Source organism: Haemaphysalis longicornis, unplaced genomic scaffold, assembly GCF_048455015.1.
Source record: "Haemaphysalis longicornis isolate Haplotype H1 unplaced genomic scaffold, Haemaphysalis longicornis Haplotype H1 scaffold_1, whole genome shotgun sequence".
Classification (NCBI taxonomy): domain Eukaryota; kingdom Metazoa; phylum Arthropoda; class Arachnida; order Ixodida; family Ixodidae; genus Haemaphysalis; species Haemaphysalis longicornis.
In genome coordinates, this window is record NW_027526203.1 from 416,579,203 (window position 1) to 416,602,827 (window position 23,625).

At 46.9% G+C, this 23,625-nt stretch overlaps 1 protein-coding gene across 1 annotated transcript in view; it reads left to right on the top strand.

Moving 5' to 3' along the window:
* Positions 1-23,625, top strand: part of Ac76e (adenylate cyclase type 2 Ac76E) — a 597,242-nt gene that overhangs the window by 489,561 nt on the left and 84,056 nt on the right. Inside the window, exon 8 of the mRNA XM_077687138.1 lies at positions 19,733-19,891. Within this exon, the coding sequence (XP_077543264.1) occupies positions 19,733-19,891 (159 nt within the window). The remainder of the gene's footprint in view (positions 1-19,732; positions 19,892-23,625) is intronic.

A 23,625-nucleotide genomic window follows, 5' to 3' on the forward strand; every position in this document is an offset into this window, starting at 1 on the left:
CAAAGGCATTCCGCAAAACACAAATATTACAGAAATGAAAACCAACCAACTAAACGCAGACCTAACGGCGGGAATTGGCTCTCGGGCGGCACGTCTTAAAGTATTGCCAAACCTGCACGCCTATGTTTGCGCTCCGCGCCGCCATAATTCCTATCCTTTGTAGACACGTGGAGCGCCTAACAAAGTCTGGTCGCCTACCTATTGACGCATCCCAGCCGCCGAGTCGCCAGGGTGAGACGTGTGACGAACTGAAACTTTGCACAGCAGCTTTGAGCAGTGCAACTATCACAGACAGAACGTCTGGTGACCTCTTCCTATGTTTGACCCAAGGTTTGACCCCTTGACCGGCCTTGAGCTCCTGTCCGGTTCGGGGATTCTCGTGGCGGTAATCGCGGTCGTTAAAATGTCAACGGTCCCCCTCCGCCGGCTTCTCAAACGAACGCAAGGAAATTTCCATCCGAAAGCTTACATCCCTTTCAGCTATTATGGAGTGACCGACGCGTTTGTATGCGTCGTCCTGCCCGGGCCCGCTCGTCAGGTGGACAAAAAAGCGCGGCGAATAACAAAAAAGCCTCCGCGCTTTCTCCTTACGCCCCTCACGCCAAAGTCCGCTCGGTCGGCGTGAAGGCAAACACCACAAAAGTAAACACTGTACGTAACAAACGATATCTAGCTGCCAGGCGGTTTTAATTAATAAGTGAGGGACCCGAACTTAACACTGGGGCTTCTGAAAGGGCTCTGTGATGGCTACTTTGAGAAGACACGAGGTCACTTGTATAAGTTCTACAGCAAAATATATAGGCGTACCATAGAAAATTGGCGCGACACCTTAACTGAAGAAAACAATTCTTGAAATTCTTAACTGAGCTATAGGAGTCTACATGTGTAGTGCGCAATATTTCAGTGCTTTAATAGAGTGAGTTATTGCTTCAGAGTCGCATTTTTTTGTTTTAAGGGCCTGAAACCAGCAAGAAATTTGTTCGATAGAGCTACACACCACTGTGGCTCCCGCTTTTCCAACCGGGCCCTTCCCTGGCAACCCACATCGTGGCATACCCCGAACGACGTGGTTCGTGAGGGAAAGTAGATTCCGGAAGGACGAAGAGGGGTCAGATGCACACTTAAAGCTGTTTAATCCATGATCAGCTGAAAGGAGAAACGACGTACAGCAAACAGGTCAAGAAAGAATCTGACATGCGCAACCTTTCAGACAGCATTGCGGCACTCGTGTCCTGACTTTAAAGCGCAAACTCCTTCCTTTTATAGGTGACGCACCGTCACCCGTTCACGGCGAGGCACGTGTAAACAAACCCCAACTTTGTTGTAGTAAAAACGAACTTGACTCCTAGCCAAACGACGATGTTCACCCTCCGAGGAAGGGCGGATAATGCTCAGACAGTTCTCCACCAGTTTTCACGTTCGGTTGCAATGTACGCGCGCTCAATGTCGACGCAGATCGAGTCAGAGCGAGTAGATGGCTGTAGCTCGGCTCACTTTGGACCCGCAGGCGCTGGATGGCGCTCGGATTTCGCCGTCGCTAAAGCAACGAAAAAAGGCAAACTAGCGCAAACCTCTCCCTCTACGCCGCTCTCCTCGTCTACAGTTGCCCCCTCACGCGCACCTCCTCGCGACGACGGCACCGCCTCTTCTTGTGACCCCTCAGAATGCGGGAAGGGGCGAAAGGTGGCAAGATCTAAGAATGAAGTTACTTTACGCAGTTCTAGGGGCTTTCGACATTTAATTAAGAGTGACGCTTCGCGCGCAATTGAAGAATTGGTGGCACATGGTTGAGGTACGTAACAGCTTATTTTCAACATGCTATCACACGTCCTTGACTAATACACTTTACTTTGTCGTGGCTCTTTGTAGCCATATTTTATGTGATGCCATGCCAGGCAGCCGACTTGCGAGCCTTCACGAGTGTGAGGTCAACCATCGGCTGCAAACTTTGCCGATGAAGAGCACAAACCACGCCTTGTTTTAAAATCGCTCAGGGCAATGGTAAAAAATTTTAAATAGCAACGGGCTCTTGTTGTTTATTTATCTTTTCAATTTTTCCCCCAAGTCTAACTTCAGGCAACCGGGTTCGCGTAGCGGCGGCGGGGTTTTGCTCCTGTGCATGACGAGGGTTCTATTCTAGACAACGGACGCTGCATCTCTGATGAAGGTCAAACAAAAAACGTCTGGCGTGTACAACCCAGTTGAATTTTAATAACAGCACGCGAGTGTCCCGCAGTTACTATGCCAGCGCCTTATTACGAAGCGCACCAACTAAATCGGCAGAATTAGCCCACACAACAAAGTGCCGGCGTCGCTGTTCAGTTTTTTTTTTTTTCCAAGGAGAAGCACGCTACCCCTATTGCCGTTACCTGCTTGGCTACGAAACACCAGCTGACAAGACGTCACTAACAAGTAACGCTTCACTTCGCGCACGCTATCACTGCTTAAGGGTAAGCAAGCGCTAGTGGGTAACAACGGCGGGAATTGCTTTGTGCTTATCAGAGCAGCCAAACAGAAAACGCGGCCACATTTCAGAATTGTGAATTCTGTGACACAATCTACAAAATAGTCCGTCAAGCCCGTTAAGCCACCCCAGTGTTTTTCTTGTTTGTTTTTGATTTTTTCTGCCCACCTCTTTCTAGGGCCTGTTTTCCCTACATCCCCGACCCCTAGCAGGGAAGCATGTAGGCGATTCCAAACGCCGGCAAAACTCTCTGCTTTTTTCAATAAAGAGCCTTCTCTCTCTTATGCTTCCGCGTGCTTCCGGCGCGCGCGCTCATTATGAATTTGCCGTCAAAAGCGCGAAAGAACGGGGACACGAGAAAAAACTCTTACACAAGACGGGCGGTATTGTCGAAGTGTTCTTCCTGGTTTCCCAGTTCTTTTCAAAGTTTTTCCATGGCGAAGTTCTATCGCCAGGTAGCCCAAACTTGTTCATTGAATTTTGCTGATTTCGCAGGTTCACACCAATACAAGGTGCTGGCATCCTGGCCGACGTGTGCGTGATACTATAGACAATTTGGAGAGGGTACACGATTTTCGCTGACTCCACGTGGTCTGTTAACAACGGCACAGCTAGCAGCTCACGTGCAGCTTCGGTGATTTCGACGCTAACTTGAATTACTTCCTTTATATAGTCAGCAATGTCTCCTCTCAAAATGGAATAAAGTTGTAACATTCAAATTTATATTAACGGCGCGAGGGCAGGTGCGAACCTCGAAAAATTCCTACGGACACTCAACGTGCTTTGAAAGTGTACGGTTTCCCCTTGCGGTGTTTATCAAAGACTTATTTACTACATCATACCCACCGCGGTGGCTCAGTTGCTAAGGCGTTGTGCTGCTGAGCCCGAGGACGCGGGTTCGACTCCCGGCCGTGGTGGCCGCTTGTCTAATGGAGGCGAAAAGCAAAAACGCCCGTGTGAACGAGATTTCGGCGCACGTTAATAATCCCCAGGTGGTCAAAATTAACCCGGAGCCCTCCACTGCGGTCCGCCTCATCACCTGTGTTGCGTCGGCGCGTTAAATTCCACAATCAATCAAATATTTACATCATGTTTGAGTCGCCTCCTTCGCTTTCATTTCATTGTCTTTTGGAACGGCTTACATTGACAGGCAGACTGGCGACAGTTCAGGCCACAGCTTCCCCAGAATCAGAGTTCTCCGTGGCTGGAGTCATCATAATCACCATAATCAATCAATCAATCAATCTCTTTATTATAGTGCCCAGGTACAGCCGTAGCCTTTGTGCTGGCGCACTTAAGAAAAAGACAGACGACGACACAAATACATCCACGCGTGAGAAGAACAACAAAATACAAGCGAAGAAAAAAACTATAATGAAGAATAAAGGTCATTTAACAAAATCAATGATTTCGGCACACTAAAGTTTGAACAATCGCGAAGCGATAAAACACAGTGTCATAAAAATTTGACAATACAGACGGGCAGATATAGATATATATGAGTAGGAACAGTAACAAAGGCGAGCAACATAAACGAAAATAGGGCAATGAAAATAGATTAATAATAATAATAATAATAATCAATCAATCAATCAATCAATCAATCAATCAATCAATCAATCAATCAATCAATCAATCAATCAATCAATCAATCAATCAATCAATCAATCAATCAATCAATCAACCTTTATTTTCGGTGCCCAGGAACAACCCTAGGGTCTTGGTACTGGTACACCATATACAAATCGTACATAAAAACAAACTAAAATCAAGACAACACAACACACAAAACCGTATGCATGAAAGAAACAATAAAGTAAAGATAGTTACAGTGATCTCAGAAAGCAAAACAGCAAAAAAAAAAGGAAAAGAAACAGGAGACCTAGCGTTGCAAGCCATGACACTCGGACAGTCGGACATAATAATAATAATAATAATAATAATAATAATAATAATAATAATAATAATAATAATAATAATCACCACCCCCACCACCAGCCTATCTACGCCCACTGCAGGGCAAAGGCCTCTCCCATTATTATCCGATTACCCCGGTCCTGTGCCAACTGTGACCAATTTGTCCCTGCAAACTTCTTGATCTCATCCGCCCATCTAACTTTCTGCCGCCCCCTGCTACGCTTGCCTTCTCTAGGGATCCACTCTGTTACCCTTAATGACCAACGGTTATCTTGCCTGCGCATTACATGCCCTGCCCACGCCCATTTCTTCTTCTTAATTTCCACCAGTATGTCCTTAACACGCGTTTGTTCCCTGACCCACTCCGCTCTCTTCCTGTCCCTTAATGTTACACCTATCACTTTCCGCTCCATTGCCCTCTGAGTCGTTCTCAATTTAAGTTGAACCCTCTTAGTGAGCCTCCAAGTTTCTGCCCCGTAGGTGAGTACCGGTAAGACGCAGCTGTTATACACTTTCTTCTTCAGGGACAATGATAGGCTGCTATTCATTATCTGAGAATGTCTGCCGTATGCACTCCACCCCATTCTGATCCTTCTAATTATCTCTGCCTCATGGTTGGGATCCGGGGTCACAGCTTGGCCTAAGTAGATATATTCTTTTACCACTTCCACTACTTCGCCCCCTATTCCAAACTGTTGTGCTGTCCCGAGGTTATTGATCATTACTTTAGTTTTCAGCATATTACTTTTCAGGCCCACGGTTCCACTCCGTTCGTCTAGTGCGGAAAGCATGCTTTGCAATTCGTCCCCCGAGTTACTTAGCAAGGAAACGTCATCAGCAAATCTGAGGTTACTGAGGTATTCTCCATTAACCCTTACTCCCACCTGTTCCCAATCCAACGTTCTGAATACTTGTAAACATGCTGTGAATAACATTGCAGAGATTGTGTCTCCTTGTCTGACGCCCTTCCTTATAGGTATTTTACTGCTCTCCTTATGGAGGATGATGGTAGCTGTGGACCCATTGTAGATATTCTCTAGTATTTTTACATAATGCTCATCTACTCCCTGGTTCCGTAATGCCTGAATAACTGCTAGGGTTTCGACCAAGTCGAATGCTTTCTCATAATCTATGAAGGCTATATATAGGGGTTCAGAATACTCAGCGCACTTCTCTATCACCTGATTCATTGTGTGAATATGGTCTATTGTTAAATAACATTTACGGAACCCTGCTTGTTCTTTAGGTTGACTGAAATCTAAGGTTGCAGAAATTCTGTTAGCGATTGCCTTGGTAAGTACCTTGTAGACGACAGACAGTAAGCTGATCGGCCTGTAATTTTTCAGGTCCTTCATGTCACCTTTCTTATGAATTAGGATGATGTTCGCGTTCTTCCAAGATTCCGGTACGCTTGCGGTAATTAGGCATTGCGTATACAGGTTTGCCAGTTTTTCAAGTACAATTTCTCCTCCATCCTTCAAGAGGTCTGCTGTTATCTGATCCTCACCAGGTGCTTTGCCCCCTTTCATTTCTTTCAAAGCCTTCCTTACTTCTTCGGTCGTTACTGGTGGGATGTCTATCTCCTCTGAACTACTTTCTCGTTCGGCATTATCCTGGATGTCCTGGCTACTGTACAGATCCCTGTAGAACTCCTCGGCCACTGTGACTATGTTATCCCTATTTGTGATGACATTGCCTTGCTTGTTTTTAAGTGCATACACCTGATTTTTCCCCATGCCAAGACCCCTCTTTACTGCTTTCAGGCTACCTCCGTTCTTTACAGCGTACGTATTCGATCCTCTCCATTTTATACTTCCGTATGTCAGCTGTCTTACACTTATTGACTTAGAAAGCTCCGTTAGTTCTATTCTGTCAGCTGGGATGGAGATTGTCATGGTTTGCTGTTTCCTAATTAGATCTTTCGTCTCCCGGGAAAGTTTACCAGTATCCTGTCTAGCCATAGTGCCCCCGACTTCTACTGCACACTCCGTGATAACGCGTGTAAGGTTGTCGCTGGCTTCCTGTGTCGTAAGCTCGGCTTCCTGGGTAGGGGCTGAGTATCGGTTCTGCAGCGCGATCCTGAATTCTTCTACTTTATGCCTTACTGCTAGCTCACTAATCGGCTTCTTTCGTATTAGCTTTTTAGCGGTCCCTCCTCAGATCTAGCCTAATTCGAGATCTTACCATACGGTGGTCACTACATCTTACCCTTCCGAGTACTTCCACATCCTGCACGACGCCAGGGTTATCGCATAATATGAAATCTATTTCATTTTTATGGTCCCCATTCGGGCTCCTCCACGTGCACTTCCGGCTCTCCCGTTTACAGGAGAAGATATTCATTATGCGTAGGTTATTCCGTTCTGCAAACTCAACTAGTAGGTCCCCCCTGCTATTTCTACACCCTAGACCATAGTTCCCAACTGCCTTGTCTCCAGCCTGATGCTTGCCTACTTTAGCATTGAAATCTCCCATAACTACGGTATACTGTGTTTTTACTTTAGCCATTGCCGATTCCACATCTTCACAGAAGCGTTCCACTACCTGGTCGTCATGGCTGGATGTGGGGGCATAGCCCTGTACCACCTTGAGCTTGTACCTCTTATTGAGCCTAACTACAAGACCTGCTGCCCTTTCGTTAATGCTATAGTATTCTTCTATGTTGCCAGCTATGCTTTTATTGACTAGAAATCCTACGCACAGTTCTCTTCTGTCCTCTAGACCACGGTAACATAGAACGTGTCCATTTTTCAGCACCGTAAAGGCTTCACCTGTTCTCCTAACCTCACTAAGCCCTATGACATCCCATTTGATGCCATTTAATTCCTCGAACAACACCTCTAGACTCGCTTCACTAGATAAGGTTGCCAGCTTCAGATTCCAATGGCGGCCTGTCCGGGTCCAGGGATTCTTAGCACCCCCTGCTGCGTCACAGGCCTGACCCCCCCCCGTGGTCAGTTGCTTCGCAGCCACTGGAGACCGACGGTCGTGGGTTAATTGGCGTATTCATGGGAGGTTGTGGCCGTTACTACACCAGGATGGCCAATCCTGCTCTGGTGAGGGAGTGGGTTACCGGCAATGGTCGCCGGGGTCAGGCCGCAACCCAAGCCCCAACTGCAATTCCAAAATTGCAAGGTTTTTTTTTGTTTTTTTTTTTTTGGGGGGGGGGGGGATTGTCCGGCACCGGGATTCGAACCACGGTCTTTCTACACGCGAGGCGGAAAATCAAAAGTTGCCCGGGGCACATATCGTAACAAAACACGCAGCTTATTTTCTTCCCCCGGCGGAGACTGCATGAGCTGGGTCCCGGGAGTCTGTGCGAACGCGAATGCGCACGTGCCTGCTGAGTTGGCTTTTAAACACACGTCAGGGGATTAGCGTGCTCGAGACGTTTCAGGATTAGAATTCCTTCGCTGAGGGGCAAGTGGCCTACCAAGAGAGAGAAAAGTAAAAAGTAGCCCGGGGGCACATACTGGAGGGCACCTGTTCTACTCGCGTGCCGTCACATCGGCCTGTCACGTGATATGATGCTAGCGCCGCACATCCCAGGCTGACTATTCCGGCGCTGGCAACGTGATCATGTAGCATGGTAATAACGGACTCGGCGCCTGCTCTGGAGAACCTGTGTTACAAACCGACTGTGTATGCGCGTGTTGACGTGGTACGCAAGCTTCTACCGCGCTCAGCTCGACATCGCGCTGAGATTCTTTTCCACATAGTACCAATGCTGGGAGGCGAAGGCCACTTTCGACGATCACGGGACTCCGAAAATGCGGCTTGGCCAAAACCATTCGAACAACCGCTGGCAGCGGCGGCGGCAGCTGACCCATCATCACCTGCGCCGCGAGATACTCCTCCTTTTCCCCCCTCCCCCGGCAACAGCATGCGCCGACACTGCGGAGCGCGTCACGGGGCTCGTGTTTTGTGTTTCCATGGGAGAAGAGAACGTGTCTGTTTGTGCTTTTTTCGTTTCGTGTGCAAAGCACTGAGGAAGCTGTTTTCTAGTATTCCTGAATTTCTGAATTTCTAGCAGAAGTTCGTTGCACGTGAGGGTTTTACGAAGCTGTCGAACAACTGCCGATGAATCAGTGTAGATTGTACACTGTGGTGAAGCCGGGTTGATTATCACAGATGTGTGTAGCAGAGCATCCCGCACTGCGAGGAGTTCTGCCTGCGTTGATGGCCACTTCTCCGTCGTAATGTACGTGCACGTCACTGGATCGGGAGCCATAGTCGGACAAAGTAGAGCGGTATGAAGGAGACTATCTGAAGCACTGGCGTCGGCAAACATCAGCGTAGAGGAAGGGCTAGCAATCTCCATAGAAGGCGGAATCGGAGCACCAACCGTTCTGGCATAAATAAGGACGACAGGTTGTGTATCTGTTAATTGGTGGAACTTCCATGGTGGCGGTAGAGGGGTGTTTGATAGTTGTGTGAGGCTTTCGCTCGACGACTTTGAAGGTGGACTGAATGACAAAGCATGAAGGGCTTTCCTGTTGTCTCAAAGTTTTCCTAATCATATTCATTAATGTTGTCATTTTATAAGTTTAACATATTATCTATGTTGCACGCCAGCCGCTTTTTCCCCTGTATGCGAGAAGATGCACAACGTTATCGTGAACAACCATTCGCTCACTCTCGGTTCATTGACCTCAAAGCATGACCATTTGAACTATGACAGCAGCTCTCGGAAATCCCAGCGTCGGCGCCATCGACCGGCCACGGACACCGGCGCATAAATTCCCTTCGAGCAACGCGCGATTACAGGTAGCAGTCTGACGGAGCCATGACGCAGCAGTTTTTACCCAAGAAAAGACGCAGCAGGCCAATGATGACGCAGCAGCGGTGTGTGCTGAGCAACGCCCGTTATGCGTGTGCCTTACTACCGGTGCCGCCAACGGCGCACGTGGCGGCGCAAGCATCCTCTGCAGCATCGGCGGCCAAAAACGCGAAGACATGCTGTTCGTGTCCGGGCATATAGAGTTGTATGTGTCAGGGGAGCCACGAACGCACAGATGAAAGCTACCTCTAACCGGGTATCACCGATAGGCGTCGTCCGTACAGGCCGCGGAACGCCGCATTATAGACAACTGTGTTGCCGTTTGTAAACAATTTTCTATTCAAATTAATTGATTAACTTGATCAATACGCACCGATTCCGGCACTTTTCAAGTTTTTTTTTTAATTCTTTACCGCGCCAATCATTTTATATACCGGACAATGCCGGGTCTTGATATTCCGCTCGGCATGTCGAAGGTTGAAACATTTATGCCCATGCATTATGTGCTCCACGAGGCGATGATTAAAAACTTTTATTTAGTATCAATCGATAGGTTTAAAAAAAAAAACCTTGGTATGAGTCGGCCGTATCCCGTGGGACCTGGCGGTGCCTGAGCTTGATTGATGATCTTCCGTTGGGCTTCTATGTCTGAGCTGAGCATCAGAACCTCCCAAGTGTCTATGGTGCGTGTGCCGTCTGATATCTGCGGGCACGTCCATATCGAGTGGACCATGCTTGCAAGGCTTTCGCAATGTTTGCATTTGGGTTCAAATTGACCTGGGTAGAGTTCATTAAGCATTAGCGGACTTGGGTAGGTTCCAACCTGTAATTTTCGCCAAATGGCCTCTTCCTTTTTGCTGAGTTTGCGGTCTGCGTCTGGGTATTCTTTTCTTGTTAATCTATAGTATTGCGTTATTTCTCGGTAGGTGAACATCCTGTCTTTTTCAGGCAATGTGTGTTGTGTGGAAGGGGTGCCTGAGCCTGCCCGGAAAGTGAGTCCTCGGGCGAGCTCGTTTGCTCCTTCATTGCCCCTGAGAGCATGATGGGCAAGGGTCCAGATTAATAAAACCTGATGGTCCATTGGGTTTTTCGCAAGGATTCTGACCGCCTCAGCTGAAATTCGTCCTCTGTGATAATTCGTTTTTGGAGTCGCAGATAATCACTTTGGTATTTTTGGACGTAGCTACAGCGCTATCGCCACTTCTGCCGCCGTTGTGACAGACCTATTTCTGATCGTGCAGCATGCGGGTATTGCCATATTCTCATCGGACGCAAGCGCAATCTTGTCTCTTCTGCAATGCTATTCCGCAGCATCAGTGTATAAGTACATCACACCGTCCTCCGTACATCCTCTGTAGCGCGTCGACCCTGCTCTGTCGCCTATCCTCATGAAACGCTGGGTTCATGTTCTTTGGAAGGGGAGGGATTTGGATATTGTTTCTGATGTCCAGGGAATATCCGCTTACGAAAAATTCGGCGTTGTAACCAGCGGATGCCCCAGAACTCCGCGTGCGCGTGCCGGAAAATGGCTCTTCAATGAAAGGGCTCCAAGGGGAGAAATACAATACGAAAAACGCAAAACAAGCACGCCCCTCGTGGCTTCATAGCGCGCCAACGGAAGCCTCTGATTGCTTGGTGTTCCTCGCAGTTGTCGGAGTCACTCGCGCCGTGTCTCGGGATGGAAAGGGCTTCCACGTCGGGGTACGTACCGCGATTCCCTGCGTCTGCTAAGCGCGGGCGACCACGCAAGTACGCCAAAGAGGCCGAAGAGCAAGAAGCGTACGATGACAGTGGAAGCAATAATGCATTTGCATTCAAGCCACGTAAGCAGACGACTTCAGTGCCCCGAGGAACTGTTTTCAAGCGAAAAGCGCTGGAAATGCGAGCTTTCGGGATGTTTCGAGGCGTTTGGATGGTTGTGCTGTCGCCATGCGGCAATCATATTTCGAAAGTTGGTTTACCGCTTCTTTTATAGTATTTACCAGCTTTAGTATCTTAATTTAAAGGTTTAAATTGAACTTCAAGCTGCAAACGTTTACTGATTTTTAAGGTGTGCAAAGCTTTTATCTATAACCGTGAGAGAGATCCGCCTCGTGAACTTGAGTCGTAAGCGAACCGAATTCGCTTCTAAGCTGAAATGATGGGAGCTCAAAGCCTAATTCCTCCGTTTTGTTCTTAAACAACAGCGCAAAAGACAAGGACTAGGAAAGAAGCACAGACAAGCGCTGTTTGTGCTTCTTTCCTAGTCCTAGCACAGCGCTTGTCTGTGCTTCTTTCCTAGTCCTTGTCTTTTGCGCTGTTGTTTAAGATCAGAATGAACCAACTGGCCCCAGTCGAGACGCTAACTCCGTTTTGTGTCACGGTGAAGTGCAATACTACCGCCGTTGACCATAATTGGTTGACAGTTCATAGTTTTGTTTGTGATTCGCTAGTTTGGAAGGGGCTGATAGTCACAGATTTAACGTCATGGTTTGTGGTTGCATAATTATAGTGCCGAGGAGAACGTAGTGTAGTGTGTTCTAGGCACCATGGCACGCTTAATACTCACGAACACACTCTCATTGTTCGTGAAAAGCTGAGATGAGTAATTCTAAATAACCTTAAGCCCCTTCAAACCGATATCGGTACCCTTTGCCTACATTTTATTTTTTGTTTACAAACAAAGGATGTAACACTTTTCCTTTGAAGAAGCAGTTCCAGTCGTTTTCAATGTTGCCTGCCTGTAGTTTCATATGGGTCGCAATAAACAACAATACTCAGATGAGTGCCATGGTTTCTTCCTCACATTTACTCTTGATGCAAAAATTCAGTTATTAAAAGGCCTGCTTTTATAGAAATAGGCCTTTTATAAATGAATTTTTACATATTGAACCCTTTTAGTGCATTTGGAAGCATCAACACACACACACACATATAATATATATATATATATATATCAGGGTGTCGAACCGAAAAAAATACCGGTTCGGTTACGGTTCGGGTTCGGGTGAAATAATTTCGTTCCGGTTCAGTTCCGGTTCGACAAAATCACGTGCCGAACCGGTTCGCGAACCGGTTCGGGAGCTTGAACCGGTTCGCGAACCGGTTCGATGATTTGAATTGTCACTGAAATTAGAAAAAAAAACATTTAGTAGTTTAAAGCGACAGTAAAGTCAAAACACAAACAAAAATTCAAAATGCTGCTGTTCCCCAAGGGCAGTGGCGCAATTGCAAAGCAAACTTTAAAAAATCACGAGATATTAGAAAAACAGATGGAGTGGTGACGATTTACTACCTACTTTCTCGTCCAGACTTTATGTTGTCCTAGCGACTATTCATAAAGCCACCGCCAAGAGATATGACGGTGGGATATATATTCTGCCCTTTCATTTTTTGATGAAATCGCAATCGTCGCTATGGAATCGCCTATAACGCTTACCTTGAAGCCTTAAATTTAGGTCTGCGTACTGGCGTGTTGAAATATCAGCGCTTAATACCAATGGCGCACATTTTTTTATATTTGTAACAAAACAGAAAAACCCTACTACAGGCACATAAATACTACCAATGAATTAGATCATTTGGTCACCCTGAATAATTTCTTAGCTGTCACCCTATCGAATGTGTTAGCCACACTTTTGTTAAAAGTAAGCTTTAGTTAACGCTCAGTCCCTGCATTATTGCTCTGACCACTGCAATTCCTTTTGCGAAAGCTATACTGGATGTGTGCATTACAATCAGTATGTCATCGTACCGCCTGACCCCCGGCCATCATTCCGTGTGCTACATTGCGTAATCTTATAACAGATTATGCTGTTACAAAATGAAAGGGAAATTTTAGGCGCGGAGCATGAGAAGAACTTTTTTGGGTAGGCGCTCTTTAATTCGTCCACAGCAGTACTCCCCTCTGACCTGCCTCGGTGGCTCAGTGGCTAAGGCACTGCTGAGCGCGAGGTCGCGGGTTCGATTCCCGGCCGAAGCGGCCGCTTTTCTGGTGGAGGCGAAAAGCAAAAACGCCCGTGTGTACAAAATTTCGGCGCATGTTAAAGATCCCCAGGTGGTCAAAATTAATTCGAAGCCCTCCACTACGGCGCGCCTCATCGCCTGTGCTGGGTCGGCGCGTTAAACCCCACAATCAAATCAAATCAGTACTCCCCTCCGGATCGAGTAGCAGTACAAGTAATGTAGCGAGTTGGGCAGTCAGTACAAGTGCACCTTCGAAAAAAAACCAGATCTGAAAGAGAAAAAACTGCAGAACAAGCAGAAAAGATGATCGCTCGGCGAATGGGACAGTGTGAGGTACCGGCCGTCCTTTCTGCACGTGTCATCTGCTTTATTACTGTTGCTGCTTCCAAGACAAGGTCGAGGACTGCAGTTTCTTGCCAAGAGATTAAGTGCGCACCTTAACAGTTTTCCCTGACATATCTGTTGTTATTAGTACTTGTAAAAAACGGAGCTTGTCCACGGTACTGTCCTCAAAAATGGTCGTGGGTAAGGGACATCGAAGCCACTTTTGGTCAGCATCAAGCGGTTTAGCCACTGAGCAGCTCCTGCGGTCAAATTTGTCAAATATTACAATTTGCAGGTGTCGGACCTTTTAAAGAAATTATGAAATGGAAAAGGTTTGCACACATCGGGCTTTCGCTGCTGCACACTGGAGCACTCCTGCAGCCTGATTTCTCCACTAAAGTTGCAGCTAGGGAAGGGCAAAATCGTTTTATATCCCCTGCAAGCTGCGGAGAATGACATTTCCTTTGGTCAGCTTCCACTACGCTCGCGCTTCCAGCAGCAACAGACCATTGCTACATTGGTGCTCATTCATTTCCCTTGTTGTTACATAGAGCGTGATAGTGTTCAATTGTCTGGAGGGGGAAGTGAGCGAGCAGGTACGAAGTTGATGGTACGTGAAAGAAAAAAAAGCCTGAATTGCATTGACTGTGCAATGTCAACAACAGAGGGTCGAACCGTTTCGGCATGAACCGGTAACCGTTATTTCTTTTTTCGGTTCAGTTCCGGTTCGGGTTCAGCGTGCTCAAAAAATAACGGTTCGGGTTCGGGTTCAGTTCCGGCAAAAATACCGGTTCAGTTCCGGTTTTCGGTTCGGTTCGGTTCCGGTTCGACACCCTGATATATATATATATATATATATATATATATATATATATATATATATATATATATATATATATATATATATATATAAGACAGAAAATAAGGGTTGGCAGTCAAGTAAACCTCGGAAAAGCAAAGGGGAGGTTGTGGTGGGTCATAGAAACAGATGAAGAATTTTTTGAGTCAGAACGAAATTGGTGAAATTGGTGAAAAAATGCCCGCCGGGTGGGATCCGAACCCACCTCCTCCAGAATACCGGTCTGGTGCGATAACCATAAGAAAATGGTTGACTCACGATTAAAAACAAAAACAGTGATTTACTGACGTTTCGACTGGAGGACCACTCTTCATCGGAGTGACGTACAACCTCGAAACATGCACGCGTATATAGGGGCGGAAGGTGTGCTACAGTGCACCCTTGTTAAGAACCATATTGAGCAAGCAGCGCAAAAGGGTCGAGACAAAAGAAGAATGAACGATGACAAAGCGCTGTGTGGTAGTTCATTCTTCTTTTTGTCCCGTCCCTTTTGCGCTGCTTGTTCGATACGGTCACTATGAACCAACTAGCCCAACTTGTCATCCTTCTGCTTCTTAAGAACACACGTTTGCGGGTTGAGGCGACGGAACACGGAAAGAGGGGGCACTATACATGTGTGTACAAACTTTTGTGACGTTGCGCTCCTCAGAAATTCCCCCCCCCCAAAAAAAAAAATAATAAAAAGCAATGTTTTATAGCAACAGCAGATACGGTCCCCCGGGCTCCAGCAACACTTTTCCGAAAAGCAAAAAGGGTGGGAAGCTGGTGAAAAACAGACAATTCACGTACGGATTACTAGGAATAAACGAATGGTGCAGCGAACGTCTCAACACACGAAATGGAAAGCCAGCAGGCTCACAAGAACAACACATTCAGGACGGAGGCCGCCGGTGACACATCCATTTCTGAAAATACCAATAACCAGCTGCAGGAAGAATGGCAGGGCAGTTCACAGTTCCACAGACGTCCTGGGGCGCACGCGCCAGCAACGCAACCAACGGAAAAGTATGTACTTGTAGTAGCCACGTGTGCGAAAGTTACCATAAAATCGGTCACCAGTAAGGGTCACGAAGTTAAAGGGTCAAGAAGCCAGGCATGTCGACAGCGCTACGGCAGCTACGGCAGCTCTGCTCTGTGATATGCGTCCGACAATCACTGGGCAGCTTTGTTTATACCAAATCAAGCCTTTTACGGCACGCGCTGAAACAGAAACTGCAACTGGCCGTATTAAAAAACGTCTTTAATTAAACAACCGTCGTGCGCTGAAGCAAATGAGGTTTCTACACGTGATAGATAGGTCATCAGCTAGCTCCTTACCGCAACAAAAAAAGCAAGATGCAAAATTTTTGTGTCAGTGCCCTTTTAAGTAGTCCCTAGGACAATATAAGGGTTAGGTGGGAAAGTAGCTGGCAAATCATCACTACTTCGTTTATTTCCTTTAATATCTGGCCTAATTGCTTGCTGTTGTCTTGAAAATTACACAGCTTTTATTCGGAGAAACAGTATTTTGAATGCGCCAAAATTGTATTAGGTTTTTATGGTCGTTTTATTCTACAAACATTTTTTCGCAAATCAGTAATATTTTTACAATTTAACTTCCCGAAGCGGTTCGCGAACCGGTATGTTTTTCGGTTCGACACACTGATATATCCCTCTTTTCGCAATTTTAGTGAAGTGCCCGTTATTTCCCTGATAAACGTATACAATCATCATCTCATCTCAGAAAGCTTTTTACGGCAACAAGCGGAACAGCTAACCACCGGGCCCCGCATCTCCGTGCTTGTTTATTGTACTGTTTTTTTTTTTTTGCGTAATTGCGAGCTTACCTCGCTAGTCACTTGTTTGCTTACATCGACCGCTTCATATTGTCGGCTTGTATATGCACTTCAGCGGATTAGGCGTCCTCGTTCCAAACAAAACAGTTTGGGTATTTTGATACTTTTGGCAGGTACAAAATATCGAAGCCGTCGCCGTGATTGGAACTGAGGGAACTTTTATTGTACGGCACAAAAAACCGTCGAGCCAGGATCACTGATTTTGCAAGTTGTTAAACAGAGCACGGGCAATTATCTGCGATTTTGATTTTTTGTAATGGCAGTTTAGGTTTCACTGTTGGCTGCACGAAAGAGCCTCAGCTTTACGAAAGAGCCTTACGTGCTATAAAAAAGCGTAATACAATACGCGCATAGCTTCGCTTCGCAGCCATTGTTTATGCACAACCCGACCCGTTGCGAAAGACAAAAAGCAGTGGGTCGGGCGGACGGGGGGAGTGTTAAAGAGAATGCGACGGATGGTTCGCTCGCGCCCACGCTCGCGGCTTTGTGGACTAAAAGAACCACCCACTTCTATGCTCAACAATTTAACGTTTTTTTCCTCCTTCCTTCAACGGATGGTGCTTTTGTGGCAGCTTATTTTGCTTGTTCTTGTACGTTGCGGGGTGCAACAGATTTGAAAATAAAATCTACATTATTCAAGTAAAGCAGGTGCCAAATCGAAAAGAAGTTTTCGAACATGGTATCTTAAATGGCTCGTTTAATTGTGCAACTATCTTTGTTGTTGCTTTTTTTACCAGAAGAATGTGTGGGATTACTCCAATATTGATTGCTCTGCGTCCTTGCTACGAACTCTCGTCAGTGCGGAAGAGTTGTCGAATAAAAGACACAAGTGTCCATACAGCGGAACACGAATGCAGGCCGGTCGAATGGGAACCACACCCGCTACAAAGTGCGCTCTGCTAACAACCATATTACAATTGATCCTGCTCTTTCGGTTAACGTTCACCACAATTAAGCCAGGATTTTTCGTTGGTGAGGTAGAAGACATCTGCGAACTCTTTTCATTCAGGATTGATCATGCGTTAGCGAAATTCCTGTTAGAAGGTCTTTCTCCTGCATACGTATCATCGAATTTGATTAGTGAGCAACCATTCCTACAGCGTAAAAATGTCATGCGTATGTTGTAGCAACCTACCTTTGTATACATAATGCTGCGAAATATTTTTGTACGCTTTTTCAGAGGGTAGGACAGTTGCACATGGCGAAAATTAAACACAATGCATAAGAATACTAAGGGAAAGTATAAAAACTGAAGCACGAAGGCACAAAGAAAAATATCCTGGCAGGATTACGATGCCCGCCAATTTGCTCAACACTGTTTTTATTTTTGCTTGTAATCCATCTACTTAGCCTGTCCTTTGGATTAGCCAGCGTAAGCATTTGAGCCCCAGATCTCGCCAGCAATAAGCGACGTAGGCGACTGAGCGACTGAGCGACTGAGGGGACGACGCCTGAACTTACACCAGATAACGCGCTGGGCCAGAAAGCACTGGGGGAGTGGCAGCGCGAGTTAATGCATTTATCATGTTTTCTGGGCATGAGCTGGTGATATCTAAACTGCGGGATGGCCAGCAGGAGCGCCTCCGCTGTGCAAACCGCGAATGCGAACGTGACGGTCGAGGTGGAGCGGATGGTTACGACCCTTCCGCGCGACGTTTCCGACGTCGAGCATGGTTCGGACTGACGTCTACAGGAGCTTGCATAACTTGTAACAAATTGAAGTCTAGAACATTATATTTTTTAATGTGACCGCTTCTCCGAGCAGAGAGAATCTATCTTACTGTTACATTAGGGCGCCTTATACCGCGTATATAAGTGGGACCCGCGTGTATAAGTGGGATCCGGAACCCCCGTATATAAGCGGGTTCCGGAAATCAGACACCCTGTTCCCCCCATGGACGGGAACGAACGTAAGAAGCGTCACGCTGCTGCTCAACGTCTACGAAGACAACGAGCTTCCCCGAATAGGAATCATCCCCCCATCTAAGAACTCAGCTCTCACGGCTCACATCGAATGACGGTCGGGGCGCAAATCGGATGTCACTCGGCGCGCAACTTGGATGTCATTTCGAGCCCCCGTACTCCGCACCCTCGCCATTGTCCATGGAGTGGAAATGCTGCCATTTTTTGTCATTCTATCCGTATTCCTAATTTCTCACTTTTAATTAAATAGTTCGCTCACGAGCTCTCACCAATTCCCCTCTGTGGGTATGCGCGACCACCCTCAAGGAGAAGACGAGGCATGAAAGCATTGCTATGATTGGCTTCGTTTCCGTTGCCAACTTAAAGGAAAGAACTGGGAAGAATTGGAAAAAAAAACGTGATTTCTTCTCCGGTTCCTTCTTTTTCTTTATCTTCAATTTCGCCTTCAAAATACTTTCCAGCCGCTCTTAAAGTTTTCTTAAACAGATCGTTGTAGTTAAATAAGATCTTCATTTTGGCCGATGTTTGGCCGATACCTGCTTGGGTATGTGCCATTCACCCAGAATCATCATCATCATCATCATCATCATCGATATACTTCATCAGCGAGGAGGCACGAAAATCTGGGGAATATGCTGTCTCTGCTGCAATGCCTACTACCTGCTTTTAAATCGTGTAAGTACAGCTATTATGACTTCGCCAACCTCTTTTGTGGTGCAACGACGATCCCGCGGGGCACCAGTTCTTCGAAGTGGACGCCAGTTTCTGGTGCACCCTACGGCCAGTGATTCTGAATAACTGCTTTAGCCGGCCATGGCACCTATGATCGTGTTGTAACACCTCCGAGACCATGCAACTTTCTGAGGAACCGGTGACGTTGGCGTGGACGACTGGCTAGCCACGCATGAACGTATGAGCAGCCACAGTGGGTGCGACCGAACGCTCTTGCTAGCCAACAGTATTTTCCACCTGGAGGTAACAGCGCTTCTTCAGACCCACGCAGATGAGTTGTACAGCTGGGCATCTGGAAGACCTCCAAGGAAAAGCAGAGGAGCTTGCCTGGTCAGCCCATTGCCACCAAGGAGAGCTTTCGACACGTGCCCATACGGCCACAGAGCAGGTCTCGGCTTACATATGGGACGATGCAAAATGAGCTGTCCAGATGGGGCGCGTGCAAGAAAAAGCAAAGGACCCATTTGATTAGTCCATTGGTCGTCATCTCGCCGTCAAACAAGCGCTTTCGACATGTGGCCACACGGCCACCGAGCCGTACTTGGCTGATTTCTCGAACGTGCTCTCTCTGTGACAAGGTAGACCGCAACTCGTACAAGCTTCCCCGTAACAATGTTGCTCCAATAAATTATAAACAGAATGTGCATGATTGCCCCTCCCCTCCGAAGTGGCCGCTTCCTTTTCTTCGATGTGTTTGTGTCGCTGATATTCTCTGTCCATCCCATTTCTAGCCTCTGATAGCTGCGCTTTGGCACACGTTTCATCGAGGATCAACCCTCACTGTTGTTATCTAATCTAATGGGCCTAGGGGTTGTGTGTAAAAGAATATTTGTCGCAGAACGACGGCGTCTACGCTCACTTCAGCTGGGAATGGAGGAGGCGTTCCGTGAAATTTCCGTTAGGGTCAGTTGAGGCTCTCGCTGACATTCAGGTGCATCGCGTTCTTTGTGCAGGGTGGTTCGTGAGGCGACGGAGGTGAATGTGGACATGCGGATTGGAGTTCATACGGGCAACGTGCTCTGCGGCGTCCTGGGTCTGCGCAAATGGCAGTACGACGTCTGGTCAGACGACGTCACCTTGGCGAACCACATGGAGTCGGGCGGAGTTCCAGGGTAAGAGCTTCCTCTCTCTCGCTCTCTCCTATTCAAATTGATGTGTAAGTTTCTATTTCGTGTGTTCATTTGGCGCCGCCACTCCAGCACAAAAGATTTATTGAATTACCTTAAAGAGTCCATTAATTTACCCTTTCCAAGATTATTCATTGTCTAATACCGCTATACGCCTGCAAGAACGACCAACAAAAATCAATGCTTGGCTGGAAAACTTACTATCGTCAGCAAGAGGAGTGGGAACAAAAGTGCGGTGAGAATAGCCAGATAACTTGCTCAGTGGCTCAGTGGCTAAGGTGTTGTGCTGCTGAGACCAAAGACGCGGGTTTGATCCTGGACCGGTGGCTGCTTTTCAGATAAACGCGAAAAGGGAGAACGCGCGTGTGTTGTGATTTCGGCGCACGTTAAAGATCCCCCGGCTGTCGAAATTAATGCGGAGCCCTCCACTACGGCGCTCATCATAGCCCAGGTGGGGCTACGGGGCGTTAAACCTCACAATGAATCAAGAAAATCGCCAGATACCCAGTGGTGTGCGATTAAAAAGCTGGTAAGTGTTCTACTTAGCCATCGTTTGCCGGAACCTCAAACACACCTGAGTGTCTGTCAGTGGGGCTTGAGACTACTTTCCATGCGCCTTATGTTCTCTCTGATATTGCTCCCGAGTGTATACAGGGCCCTGTAAAATGACTCTTCGACTTGTTGGGCACGTGCATCCTTAGTTACTAGCAGCAGCACACCTCTCTACTCCCTACACCGTATGCACTTAATACCCCAGTCTTAAAGGTAGCGTCACTTCGCTATACTCCGCCCAGTCGGAGCTGCGAATAATACGGTAGCAAACGAAGAGATATTGGATGCATCTTTGTTCGCCTTGCTGTCTGTCACGTCAATTTTCGTCATTCACGGTTGGCTTCATCACCACGAGCGTAGTGCCTGTTTAACATGTAAATTGGCTCATCTATTTCGTTACGGGTGCAGCCAACGCTGGCAGTCTTGCCGCTTAAGAACCTACGTCTCCGAATCTTCAACATATGTTGCCTCGGCCGTGTGGCGCAGGTATGAAGTTTGGTCAGCTCTTACAATGCGTGCCCGAACTTTTTCCGGTAGTCCACAAGAGGTTTCATTCGTCGATTGATTATGACGTTTAACGCACCGTCGCTACACAGGCGATGAGGCGCGCCGTAGGAGGGCTCCGAATTTAATTTTACCACCTTGGGATCTTTAACGTGCCCCCTAGTCTCCAACACATGGGGGTTCTCGCTTTTCGCCTCCATCAGAAAAGTAGGTTTCATTCGCGAAAATTAGTTATGATAAATACGTTAGCAAGGTTAAAATTTGGTGCATTGTTTTAAGCACACAGACGAAAGGATTCGCAATAAACAGGTAAAGGGCCTAACAGGAATCAGAATAGCGCACCGTCGTGTTCCCTCCTTCGCCCCTTCCGTGCAAGTTTGAAGCCGTGTTACACATACAGTCAAGAAAAAAATGATCGAATGGACATTTTTTTCCGGTACCTTTACACCGGGACTCAAACACAACGCGTAAAGAATATAGTATACGATTTTATGGCGAGAGGCGGCCGGGGCTATTGATGCCACGACCGTGCACGCACGAGCTGGCCAGCCCGCTTTCCGCCGCGCTGCAGGAAAGGCTGCTAAATGGCGTTCCCGATTCTCACCGGGCGACGTGGAGGCGTGCCAAGGGCTTGAAACGATTCATTCCCGACGAATTCCCCCGTAGTATCGAGAAGGTGCGAAAAATGGGCTGCCAAGAGCCACGACGTGGCAGCCGATGCCGAGCTTTGAATCACCGCAAAAACACGCTGCTGTATCCTGTGCGGAATTTTTTAGTTGGCCGGAATAAAAAGAGGCCGGACGCAACCTTGGAGGTTAGCCATCCACACTATGCGGTACTTTATGAGGTGCAACCTGTTCCTTTGTACTTCTAAGATCTGTAGGTCTCGTTCCACCCGCGCGAGGGCTTGCAATTCTACAGAAACTTTGGTGTTCTTCAGCGACCGGCACACTCTATAATTGCAGCAGTGGTTGTAGCGTAATTGTGCACGCATCAATGTCATACAACAACCGCTTTTCTACATCACTCTGTAGGGCGCCCGTTACTTTTGAAAGTGAAAACAACAATTTACTGTTTTTGAGACTCCAGTCCTAAAATTGGGGTCTCACTTTTTACGGTAGTGGGGTTTTCGCAGCCACTTGGATCTCATGAACTTAAATTCTTCAACAGAAGAGTCGATATGCCCCGATAACGTCGTAAATGCCAGAAAGTGAATACTGTCATGAATGCACTTAACTTCCTAACTAATGTAAGAAATAAGATTTTCTTTTCGTAATTTCGTAATGCACCGAGCAGCCTCGAGGGATATTTCTTTGAGTTCATGTATATCGGTATAGATAGCAGTGCCGAGAAAACACTCGCGGTATACACTCTAAGGTGTCACCGTAGGTCGTCTTCACCGCAGCGCTCCAAAATGGCCAATTGAGATGAACAAGAGTGCGAATTCGACGAATGACGAAGCCCAACATATGATTTAAAAAAAAAAAAATGCATGTGCGCACGGACAACACGCAAAGCGTGAATGGCGTTTTGCGTTGCGGAAAGTCCCTACGTAGATGCCTTTTTTTACTCAAATCGAATGCTCGGCCACGTAATTCGTCGAATTTGTGCACTAGGTCACTTCGATTGGTCATTCCGGAGCACTGTGGTGAAGACGCCCTACGGGGATTTCTTCGAATGTAATACCATGGCAGTTCTGCAATAACGCAGAAAATGACAGCGTTATAAACCGGTAACGCAGCCGTAAAGAATTTTCTGCCCTGCGATTTGTGGCATCGCAAAACCATGAATGACGAACTGGAACTAGTGGTGCTCGTCCGGGCATTTTTAAATCGACGCTGTTCTTGGTGGAGGCTTTGATAGGACCAAATGTGGTAACGCGGTCGCAGCGATGAGAGCAAGCGGCAAGCACATACACAGCAAGTTAAAAGAAGGCTTTAACGAGACGGTTATGTAGAAAAAAAATTTCTAAACTATTAATCTAGTGTAAATGATTTGTTCTTTGGCTTTGGCTCACCTCTCGCTATGAAGTAAACAGTTACGTTAGCCTACAGCTTCTGGACTTCTTCACGGCTGCAACAGCGGCTGGCCGCTCGCATCACACCACGCTACCAAACGTATGTCGGAGGCGACGGAGTTCGGCTCGGGTCGGCCCACCCGGTCGCAACAATGTGTACTTTTGTAGTGGACCAGAAACTGGCCTCCTGGCTATCGGTCCAAATAGTCTGTAAAACTGTTTCCTATTTTGTGATAATAAAGCTCTTGATTGATTGATTGATTGATTGATTGATTGATTGATTGATTGATTGATTGATTGATTGATTGATTGATTGATTGATTGATTGATTGATTGATTTGTTGATTTAATCGATCTGCTGGCCATGGGAAATTCTTTGAAGCATAGCCTTGCGATTAGGGAAGGCCAGGCAGTTTCGCTTTAACATCAGCGTTCGCGACGTTAAGTCAGTAGAGCTGGGCTACTTTTTTTCTGAAAAAAAAAAAGAAGAACCATGCGTGCGTAAGGTAATGTAGCCGTCAAATTTAATTACATTTCTTTGCAACAACTCACACTTCCGTTCATCACACATTACCAAAACGCAGCTTCGCTCCTTCACTCAGCAGACTCGGCTTCACTTTTTATTTCCGTTACACGCTTTCGCCTA